The sequence below is a fragment of the Oncorhynchus nerka genome, linkage group LG25 (assembly GCF_034236695.1).
Source record: "Oncorhynchus nerka isolate Pitt River linkage group LG25, Oner_Uvic_2.0, whole genome shotgun sequence".
Taxonomy (NCBI): Eukaryota; Metazoa; Chordata; class Actinopteri; order Salmoniformes; family Salmonidae; genus Oncorhynchus; species Oncorhynchus nerka.
The window spans coordinates 49739607-49750882 of record NC_088420.1 but is presented as its reverse complement, the minus strand read 5'-3'; the positions used below and the strand labels follow the sequence as shown (position 1 = coordinate 49750882).

At 41.0% G+C, this 11276-nt stretch overlaps 1 protein-coding gene across 1 annotated transcript; it reads left to right on the top strand.

The window, feature by feature from the left end:
• Window positions 1-883: 883 nt before the first annotated feature.
• tcp11l1 (t-complex 11, testis-specific-like 1) lies at window positions 884-8049 on the top strand. Its single transcript, XM_029634780.2, has 11 exons — window positions 884-972; window positions 1170-1276; window positions 2308-2455; window positions 2781-2913; window positions 3085-3205; window positions 5185-5405; window positions 5584-5720; window positions 5868-6031; window positions 6744-6925; window positions 7160-7332; window positions 7549-8049. Exons 3-11 carry the CDS (start codon window positions 2335-2337, stop codon window positions 7761-7763), a joined length of 1467 nt encoding a protein of 488 aa, XP_029490640.1. The 5' UTR covers window positions 884-972; window positions 1170-1276; window positions 2308-2334; the 3' UTR covers window positions 7764-8049.
• The last annotated feature ends 3227 nt before the right edge of the window (window positions 8050-11276 follow it).

The window sequence follows — 11276 nt, the reverse complement described above, 5'->3', positions numbered from 1 at the left end:
TGATTGGGGACATTGCCCTGTGTAGGGTGCTGTCTTTCAGATGGGACGTTAAATGGTTGTCTTGACTCTCTGTGGTCACTAAAGATCCCATGGTACTTATCGTAAGAGTAGGGGTGAAATTCCACGTTCAAAACAACTGGGAACTCAAAAAAATACAAGGTCAAATCATGACGTCAGTGATATTCAGGTCGGAAAGTCCGAGCTGTAGAAAGAAGAAGTTCCCGAGTTGGTTGACAATTCAAATAGATTTTTACCAGTCGGAGCTAGTTTTTTTCTGAGTTCCCAGTTGTTTTGAAAACACTGAAGTCTGAGATTTATTTTTGTGCGTATGGAACATTTCTGGGATCTTTTACTTCAGCTCATGAAACATGGGACCAACACTTGACATGTTGCGTTCATAATTTGATTCAGTGTATATTTAATAATTTTGGGGGGGCCAACTAGTGGCCGGGGTTCCTAAGCGACCGATTATGCCTGGAATCGGCCCTGCACCCACCATCCTCCACTGATCCAAAGTATCTGCCAAAGAGAAGAAATGCATCCTTTCTATGTCTGCTGTCAGTGTGTAGCCAGTTTCAATGTTGTCAAAAGATCACACTTTGTACATGTTTGTATAGGCCTAGGATAAACTTTGTAAACATGCATTATGAATTGCATTTAAATAATCCACGTGTTTTAAACTGATGGAGATGGATGGTATTTGAATTTAACTCGAGTGGGAGAACTCTGATTGCATCAGTCTTATTTTACTTTAAGTTTCCGTGTTTTTGTGTTGAGGGACACATTGCAGTCATAAACATTGTAGCCATCTTCCATCTGAGAATGTATTTAGCAGGGACCTCACGACGAGTTCGACGTCACTTTGGCCCAACCCACTGCCGGAAGACTTCTCTTCATTTTCACCAGAGATCAACAACGCATTTAGCTAGCTATGTAACTTCATTCACCATGCCAGAAGTACACTTTGATTAGGTAACCAAATTGATTCGAATTATATTACATGTAACATTAGCTAGCCTGGCTTCGATTCAACCAAGATAGTTTTTACATTGTGCTGTAAAAAAAATATATTGGTTGAATCGAAGCTATAGTTAGCCTAGCAGCCAGCTGATGAAAGTCAGGCAGTAGGTAACGCATCGCTTTGTCACACGCTATTGTTTTGTTGTCAGCCAGCAGAGAGACGACTACTCCATCACTCGACTGTCCATTCACTTCAGGACTGGCAAAAGTCGGACCGAAGAAATCTACCCTGCAAGCTAGCTAACCACAGTATACGGTATGTTGCTCACAATAATATAATATGTTTTTGCTTGCTAGCTCATGACGTAAATTAGGCTGTCTCTGCTGTCGAGGTGTAAGGACTCGGTGATGTCATTGAAATCACACTATTGGTTTAGCCTTGACAGAACTGTGCATCGTTTGTTATGCGCCAGTGATCTTATGACCAGACGCCACAGAGTTCTGATTGTTTTTGTTTGCAATCACATCATTAGGATGGTGCGATGTCCTGGCTGCCTTAAGTTGTCTTAATGCTTGTGTTGGCGTCAGGTTGTCTTATCAGCCTGTTACCATGGTTACTCCATGCTATCAGTCTGAAAGACGTCGCTGTAAAAAAAACAAAAAAACGTCTCTACAAGCCAGAATGTTGATTACGGTGATATTTAAACGTACTTTATCGGTTGTCCGTGCTGTTGGTCCTTTTGGAGGTAGGAGGGTAACTACAGGAAAGTGTTGTTTACCCGAGTTTTTGCGGCGCGGTTAGGTTCTGTTGCTTGCTTGTGTTTTCCATCTCCTGATGCATTTCACGTGGTGCACAGTATGTAAACAATAGCCGAATGTAACCAAATGTTCTCGACCAAAGCTCTTCCCTTGCAATCTGTTGATTGTGTGGGAATTTGCCAGATGATTGTGTGGGACACCTTTTGGTCTGTGCTTTGGTTAAACTCGGCTATTGTTGACATATTGTGCAAATCGCGTGTGAATTGCGGCAGCATTGAAAATACAAACCGATTTACAGGCCATCATACTGAAAGTAGTGTTAACAACACTACTCTGTGGCTATTTTGGCTCAGATTACCTCCTACATAAGGACAAAATCTGCAGACAACATGTGAAGTATGTTCAAGGGAAGTTTATTCTACAGTCTGACTTGTGATCGGACTGTACACAAAAAGTGAGCCTACATGTTAGAGACGAGAGAGGAGTCTTCCACTCTCTGATTCGTAGAGGCGGGTTGTCAGCCATCACACAACTGAAAGTATTTGAATATGTTTCTTATCCTAATTTATCCCAACTTCAATTTTTCAGTCCCGGGACTCAAGTGAGAGGAGCAACATGCCCAAGGACTCTGACAAACCTGGGGGTGGAGAGGACAGAACTGACTCCTCTGAACAGTCCCATAGTAAGAGAGTCTGGAGTGGCACACCTAGTCCTCACAGAGGGAACACCCCACAATGTGAGTAGCACCTACAGGGTGGGAACTAGATGGTATACAGTTTCAAACATAATTTACTTTTTGTAGCAGGTTAGGAAATGTGGGTTAAGGTTAGGACAATGGTTAGATTTAGGGTTAAAATAAAAAAAATCTCCCTGAAACGACAAAAAATATGATTTTGACAATTTATGTGTCTAGCTTACAACCCAGCTTCCTTTATGGTTCAAAATCAGGTGTACTATTTGAAGGCTTGAAGTCTAAAACTAAAAGATGTAATTTAAGTATAAGTTGGTCCACATCCCTTTTTAGAGCTACATAACCTGTTGCCATTGCTCCCGTTTCACAGCCAGCCCACCAAGATTTGTGTCAGCGGAGGAGCTCATGGAGACGGCGAAAGGTGTGACCAACATGGCCCTGGCCCATGAGATCGTAGTGAATACTGACTTCCAGGTGAAGCCCTCAGAGCCAGCAGAAGGAAGGTGAGCTCAATGGGTAGTCTTATAGAAGTGGCTGTCACTATGTATTCTGATTTCTGTGCCATGCACAATTATAAGGCCTGATGTACTGATGCTATCATCCACAATTTTGTAAATATGCTGTTTTCGCATTTTGAATTGCCATTTAAATGATTATTCTTGCTATGCTCCCAGTTTGGAAAAAAGGGTGAAGGATATTATGCATAAAGCATTCTGGGACGTTCTAGAGGCACAACTGAGTGAGAACCCGCCATCATATAATCACGCCATCAAACTTCTTGCTGAGATCAAAGAGGTAAGACAGCTGTTGCTAGGCCATAGATGCAGTAAAGAGGTCTACGGACCGCAGACCGTGGGGGATAGAAGAATGACGCCTGATTGGCATACATTCAACAATTCTGATCGAACAAAGTAAATATTCGTCAAGTCCGTCGCGATTAATGTACGGTATCAGGCCCAAAGGGTGGTTGCTAAAGTCCGATTTGGATATACAGTGCCTTGCGAAAGTATTCGGCCCCTTTGAACTTTGCGACCTTTAGCCACATTTCAGGCTTCAAACGTGAAGAATCAACAACAAGTGGGACACAATCATGAAGTGGAACGACATTTATTGGATATTTCAAACTTTTTTAACAAATCAAAAACGGAAAAATTGGGCGTGCAAAATTAAAACTCATACAAGGAGAAGACTGATCAGAGATGCAGCCAAGAGGCCCATGATCACTCTGGATGAACTGTAGAGATCTACAGCTGAGGTGGGAGACTCTGTCCATAGGACAACAATCAGTCGTATATTGCACAAATCTGGCCTTTATGGAAGAGTGGCAAGAAGAAAGCCATTTCTTAAAGATATCCATAAAAGTGTTGTTTAAAGTTTGCCACAAGCCACCTGGGAGACACACCAAACATGTGGAAGAAGGTGCTCTGGTCAGATGAAACCAAAATTGAACTTTTTGGCAACAATGCAAAACGTTATGTTTGGCGTAAAAGCAACACAGCTCATCACCCTGAACACACCATCCCCACTGTCAAACATGGTGGTGGCAGCATCATGGTTTGGGCCTGCTTTTCTTCAGCAGGGACAGGGAAGATGGTTAAAATTGATGGGAAGATTGATGGAGCCAAATACAGGACCATTCTGGAAGAAAACCTGATGGAGTCTGCAAAAGACCTGAGACTGGGACGGAGATTTTTCTTCCAACAAGACAATGATCCAAAACATAAAGCAAAATCTACAATGGAATGGTTCAAAAATAAACATATCCAGGTGTTAGAATGGCCAAGTCAAAGTCCAGACCTGAATCCAATCGAGAATCTGTGGAAAGAACTGAACTGCTGTTCACAAATGCTCTCCATCCAACCTCACTGAGCTCGAGCTGTTTTGCAAGGAGGAATGGGAAAAAATTTCAGTCTCTCGATGTGCAAAACTGATAGACATACCCCAAGCGACTTACAGCTGTAATCGCAGCAAAAGGTGGCGCTACAAAGTATTAACTTAAGGGGGCTGAATAATTTTGCACGCCCAATTTTTCAGTTTTTGATTTTTAAAAAAGTTTGAAATATCCAATAAATGTCGTTCCACTTCATGATTGTGTCCCACTTGTTGTTGATTCTTCACAAAAAAATACAGTTTTATATCTTTATGTTTGAAGCCTGCAATGTGGCAAAAGGTCGCAAAGTTCAAGGGGGCCGAATACTTTCGCAAGGCACTGTATATCTTCGCTGCATAACATTTAGTAGTCCCTTTTCAGGTTTAGAAAAAGTGACTGCTAAATGCTAACTCCAGTTCGTATGAGCTGGTAGCATAGCTAGCGTGGAGAGGTCATAGGGTGGTATTCAAAGTCGTTTTTTAACTGTAACTGCAGTTGATTGGTGACAATGACATGAATATGTTTTGGGGTTGAAGGCCATACAAAGCATCAGATTTTTACCTCAAGTGCGAAATTTACATACAGTATAAACAATAGCCTAAATGTAGGCTAATTTTGCTGGATGGCAATGAGGAGATTCATGATCTTTCCCCCACAGCATCTTTCCCCCACATGTTTGCATATTTCCTATTCTTATTTCTCGTGTTTTTCTTCTTCTAGTGATACATTGTTTTTGATTGTTGGGTTTTGAGTTTGCAAGAAAGGCATTTCACTGTACCTGTGCATGTGACATTACAACTTGAAACTTGTTTTGGTCGAATTCCATTGACCTCTTTACCGCAGCTATGTTTTATCATTCAGAAGAGCAATTTTCATTAAACGGTCACTCTCTCTACCACTGTAGACTCTGCTGTCCTTTCTACTTCCGGGTCATGGTCGGTTGAGGGGGCGAATTGAGGAGGTGCTAGACCTCTCTCTGATCCAGCAGCAGGCAGAGAACGGAGCTCTGGACATCAGTAAGGTGGTTGAGTTTGTCATTGGTATGATGGGTTCACTCTGCGCTCCGAGCCGGGACGAGGAAATCAGGAAGCTTCGGGAAATCACAGATCTTGTGCCTCTATTAAAGTAAATCGGCAGTCAATTATTTTTAGTGCTGTAATGGGGTTATGTTTTGAATGATATGTTAACGTGACACAATTGATGTCTCCCTCTTTTTGTCATTCTAACATACGGCCTTATGTTGCTAAGATTTGTGCTTGGAATGTCTGTCAATACTTTAAAATTGTCATACTCTCTCTCATAGGGCGGTATTTCCAGTGATGGATAAAATGAAACTTGATATGGCCAATTTTGCAGTCAGCAGTATTCGACCCCACCTCCTGCAGCAATCCGTTGAGTACGAACGGAAGAAATTCCAGGAGTTTGTTGAAAAACAACCCAGTAAGGAGGACATCATTAGCGTCTCGCATCACATCACTGGTTGCTTCAGTCATCACTGGTTGAACAAAATCCTACCTAAGCTATGCTGTGCTGGCTCTTACTGTAGATGATGTAACTGTTTGTGGAGTAACATGCAGACTTTTTCAGACGCCTTAGACTTTACTGAGAAGTGGCTTCAAGACTCTGCTAAGTCTGTACTTCATGAAGATCAAGCGGGTGGTGCGGGTGGTTTACCCACTCCTCTCGCTGTGCACAACCATGCTTACCTGTGTCTGCTTAAATGGAACCACGCCTCTGATCCTTTCCCTGAGGTAGGCTTGTCTGTCATACACCTTACACAGGCCCAACAATGGCCAAACAGTGGTTAATAATCCTTAAGTCTATTGATGCACCTGTGTGTCGTAAGTAACATAATCATGATAAAAAATCCCATTAAAATCCATCAGTTTAACGTAGAGATATCAGTTTTTTTGGCTGCGTCTCGATCCACCGCATTCGCCAATGTTGGCCTTCCGCATCTGCGGTGGAAGGTGGCTGAGTTACAGCGGTATTCAGACCATGAAACAATCCAGATCATCTCACGAAAACATCTAGCATCTGAATTGTAACGCTTATGTGCCAACTTCTGTCTAACGTCCAAACCTTTTGGGCTACAAACTAATGTGACCCCATGGGACTCGTCTGAAGGTAACCCATACAAATGAATGGAAGTATAGGGGTCGTTTTGTGCCAACAATAATAAGGGGTTAAGTACTGTATGTCAAAAAACCCAACAATATTTCCTGAGCTTTCTTATATCTCCTAGATAAAGGATAGACACTTCAAAACCTTATTCCTTATGATTTCTTTTTTGACTGTCTTTTTTTGTTGCCATTTATGAATGTTTTTCTTCAATGCGTTACTATGGGCTATAGTAGTAAAGGCCAAATTCAATATTCAAATCTATATATATATATATATTTTTTTATACCTAAAGGGTCTTAAAATTCCAAATCAAATCATCACTTTTTTATATGTTCTCAGACTCTTCTCATGGACCAGGTGCGTTTCCAGGAAATGCAGCAGGACTTGGAGCAGCTGGTTCTGGTGGCGTCTGTGCTGCTCATAGTGTACAACACCACGGGAGAGGCCATCTCAGGCCTGCCAGGCCTTATGGACAGACTGAAGAGGACCATCGGGGTTCTGCTCACAGAGATGCACATGCCGTAAGTACACATTTAAACACACCGTTGGAATGATCATATACACACTTGAATATACTCATAACCATGGTCTACGACATTAGTCATAGTGACTACTCTTGTTTGTCATATATTTAAAAAGAAATACATGTATATATTTAACCTTTTTTTTAACCAGGTAGGCTAGTTGAAATAACGTAATACCCAGAGCTCTCATTCATTTTATGAACTCGCCCAACTCTTAACTTTGGTCTGAAGGTCTTTCAGTGCAGATGAAGCCTTGGCTACCATTGGAGAGAGGATGTGTGTGGAGCTAAGTGGACGTCTGTCTGAGCATGGCTTCTCCCCATTCACCACCAACCGGCAGAGCATTCTGAAAGGCCAAATCTCGGCTGTTACTCTCCCAGACAACGCCATCCGCAGGCTTATAGGTAATCTAACCATAGTTGAATGTATTTTCCCAATCCCCTGAATGAAGTTCTGTGCAAAATATAGTTTGGGTCTGTATCTTCTGTCTATTCTTTGATCATCGTTTACATGTGTGGTCATGTCAATGACATGATCTGCTTTTGATGATAGCATACCTAGTTTGTTGCTCTACACTGTCACTTTAACCCTCTGAGCATGAACATTCTTTCCTTACTCAGGCTCCCGCATCCAGACTTACCTGCTTGCCTTCCTGGAGTCCAGTCACAGGAGTGCTCCAACCCTGCCAGGGGGCCTAGCTCCAGTCAGCAAAGAGCTGGAAGAGATTGCCATGAAGTTTGGCCGTCTGGTCCACTTCAACAAGTTGGTTTATTCCCCTTTCTACCAAAAGATCCTTCAGGAGATTGTGCAAGAAGGAGAAAGTAGTGACACCTAGGCCTTAACACTGAACTGTTAATTAAAATAGGATCACTGTAGGTTATCCATGCTTTCCATTGTATGGCTAAAGATAATGTAATAATGACAGTATTGTACAATACCAGTATTAATTGATATCAAAATACTTATACAACAAGCGCTGTTGCATTCACATGTTACTTATTTGATGATGGTGTGTCTGTTTCTGGATTGGTACAACAAACACGGGTAAAAAAAAAAAAAGGCATATTACAAAACTGCATGTTTTCTTTTACTTGCATTAAATAAGGAGTTCTGTGATAGCATCTGGAAACTATTTGGTAACTGGCTACTCATGAATTGAATTGCTTAAAAACATATACAACAATATGTAGAATTTATTCCCAGAAGATAACACTAAAAAGTATTCCTTAATACACGTTTCCAAAGTGGTCCTTGATGGTAAAGGTGAGAACATAAGATGACTTTTTGTGTAGAGGCCCTCCTTGTTGGATATTTATTTCCACTGTAAACTGCTATGTATACTGTAAAGCACACATCGCTACCTAGGTTTCCATCCAATTGGCGACAGAGTTTCATGCGAATATTCTAAAATCTGCATAAAACAATATGCGCATTTTCCCACCAGACATGTGTTCCCATCATATTGACAGATAAAAGGCCGTGCAACTAAAAATAGCTTTTGCGGTTATTCCCATGTACCGAATACATAATTTTTTTTTTTTTTTAAAGTTAGTTGGGTTTCCAGCGCATTTTCAACTCTACAGATGGTTTTCACAAAAAAAGTGTTCGGATTATATAGTGAGTGTGCCCACTCTGGTATTGGCATTGCTGTTGGCTAGAGCGCATGTATAGTTTACATGATGAGATTATTAGGACAAAAGAGCGAGATTATTTGATATATGTCAAACAGCAGCCAAGCATCGATGATCATGTCACCAGAATGAGACCCTCGATATTTATTGGAAAGGAGCATCAAGCTCATCACCTTGCACTTTCACCACCCTGTGAAGTTCATTATAATTTATTTAATCTGTAGCCTAATAAACTGCATGCTTTCCCTACGAGTCGTAGTGGGAGGACCACAACATGTCATCGTTTGACTCCAAGTTTACTTCGATGTGATGGTTATTATATCAATATTTGCGCATAAGTGTTTCCATTGATATCTCTCCCATAATTCATTGTACCAACACAAATCCCACCTTGTCTAGCGTATTTAGTTTTATCAACATTTGGAAAGTTCACTGGAAAATTGTCTGTTTCCGTAAGACCTGTCATAACATTTTTGTTATCTGACATGTACTTTGCATAAAAAGGTTGGATGGGAACCTGGTTATTGACAGTGATCGTGATTGGTGCCTTGCATACCTTCATGTGACCAGCTGTAGATTCATGATTTGGTAATTGTTTAAACATGTTAACAATTGTTTATGAAAGGACAAAAGGTAATACTGAACCATACAATCAATCAAATGTATTTATAAAGCCCTTTTTACATCAGCAGATGTCACAAAGTGCTATACAGAAACTCAGCCTAAAACGCCAAACCGCAAGCAATGCAAATGTAGAAGCACGCTGGCAGGAACCTAGGAAGAAACCTAGAGGAACCAGGCTCAAACGGGTGACCAGTCCTCTTCTGGCTGTGCCAGGTGGAGATTATAAGAGTACACAGCCATTAAGACCAGATTGGTCTTCAGTATGTTCATAGATGACCAGCTGGGTCAAATAATAATCACAGTGGTTGTAGAGAGGTTGCAAAAGTTCAGTACCTCAGGAGTAAATGTCAGTTGGCTTGTCATAGCCAAGCATTCAGCAGTGGTGTTAAGTACTTAGGTTTTTTTGGGGGTCTCTACTATACTATTTATATTTTTGACAACTTTTACTTCACTACATTCCTAAAGAAAATAATGTACTTTTTCCCTGACACCCAAAAGTACTCATTACATTTTGACAGGAAAATGATCCAATTTACGCAAGAGAAGATCCCTATTCATCCCTACTGCGTCCGATCTGGCGGTCTCACTAAATACATGCTTCATTTGTAAATTATGTCAGTGTCGGAGTGTGCCCAAGGCTATCTGTCTGCTTTGCTTACTATAAGGAATTTGAAACTATTAATAATTTTACTTTTGATACTTAAGTATATTTAAAACCAATAATTTTAGACTTTTACTCAATTATTATTTTAATGGGTGACTTTCACTTTTACTTGAGTCATTTTATATTAAGGTACCTTTACTTTTACTCAAGTATGACGTTTGAATACTTTTTCCACCACTGGCATTCAGAGGTTGAGACAGCAGACATGGTCGAGATATGGAGAGCGAGAGAGTCTAAAACACCATGTTTTTACAAGCTCTGTTTGCTTTTTGTCAAACCAGGTTTCCATCCAACCTTTTTATGTGAGTAAAGTACATGTTGGATAAAAATGTAATGACAGGCCTGATGGAAACAGCAAATTTGTCTAAACTTTTTATATCTCGACAAAACAAAATACGCTAGACAAGAGGTGGGGGATCTTTTTGTGTCTAAAATGTATTATGTGAGAAATGGCAGTGGAAATGTTTTTATGTGCAAATATTGATATAATAACCATCATATTGGAGTCACGTAATGATCTTTTGTGATCCTCCCACTACGAGTCGGGAAAGCATGCAATTTATTAGGTAAGGCTACATAAAAAAAAATATATATACAATTTTATTTCGCCTTTATTTAACAAGGTAGGCCAGTTGAGAACAAGTTCTCATTTACAACTGCGACCTGGCCAAGATAAAGCAATGCGACACAAACAACAACAGAGTTACACATGGAAAAACAAACGTACAGTCAATAACGCAATAGAAAAATCTATATACAGTGTGTGCAAATTAGGGAGGTAGGCAATAAATAGGCCATAGTGGCGAAGTAATTACAATTTAGCAATTAAACACTCGAGTGATAGATGTGCAGAAGATGAATGTGCAAGTAGAGATACTGGGGTGCAAAGGAGCAAAAAAACAATATGGGGATGAGGTAGTTGGATGGGGCTATTTACGGATGGGCTATGTACAGGTGCAATGATCTGTGAGCTGCTCTGACAGCTGATGCTTAAACTTAGTGAGGGAGGTATGAGTCTCCAGCTTCAGTGATTTTTGCAATTCATTCCAATCATTGGCAGCAGAGAACTGAAAGGAAAGGCGGCCAAAGGAGTAATAGGCTTTGGGGGTAACCAGTGAAATATACCTGCTGGAGCGCGTGCTACGGGTGGGTGCTGCTATGGTGGGCTGAGATAAGGTGGGGCTTTACTTAGCAGACTTACAGATGACCTGGAGCCAGTGGGTTTGGCGACGAATATGAAGCGAGGGTCAGCCAACGAGAGCATACAGGTCTCAGTGGTGGGTAGTATATGGGGCTTTGGTGACAAAACGGATGGCACTGTGATGGACTGCATCCAATTTGCTGAGTAGAGTGTTGGAGGGGCTATTTTGTAAATGACATCGCCGAAGTCAAGGATCGGTAGGATAGTCAGTTTTACAAGGTATGTTTG

What these genes read in the sequence shown, in the direction of transcription:
- tcp11l1 (XM_029634780.2), top strand. Translation starts at nt 2,335, where the DNA reads ATGCCCAAGGACTCTGACAAACCTGGGGGTGGAGAGGACAGAACTGAC. An exon ending in TCAGAGCCAGCAGAAGGAAG is followed by an intron (nt 2,914 to 3,084) that starts GTGAGCTCAATG and finishes CTATGCTCCCAG; the next exon opens with TTTGGAAAAAAGGGTGAAGG. An exon ending in CGCCATCCGCAGGCTTATAG is followed by an intron (nt 7,333 to 7,548) that starts GTAATCTAACCA and finishes TTCCTTACTCAG; the next exon opens with GCTCCCGCATCCAGACTTAC.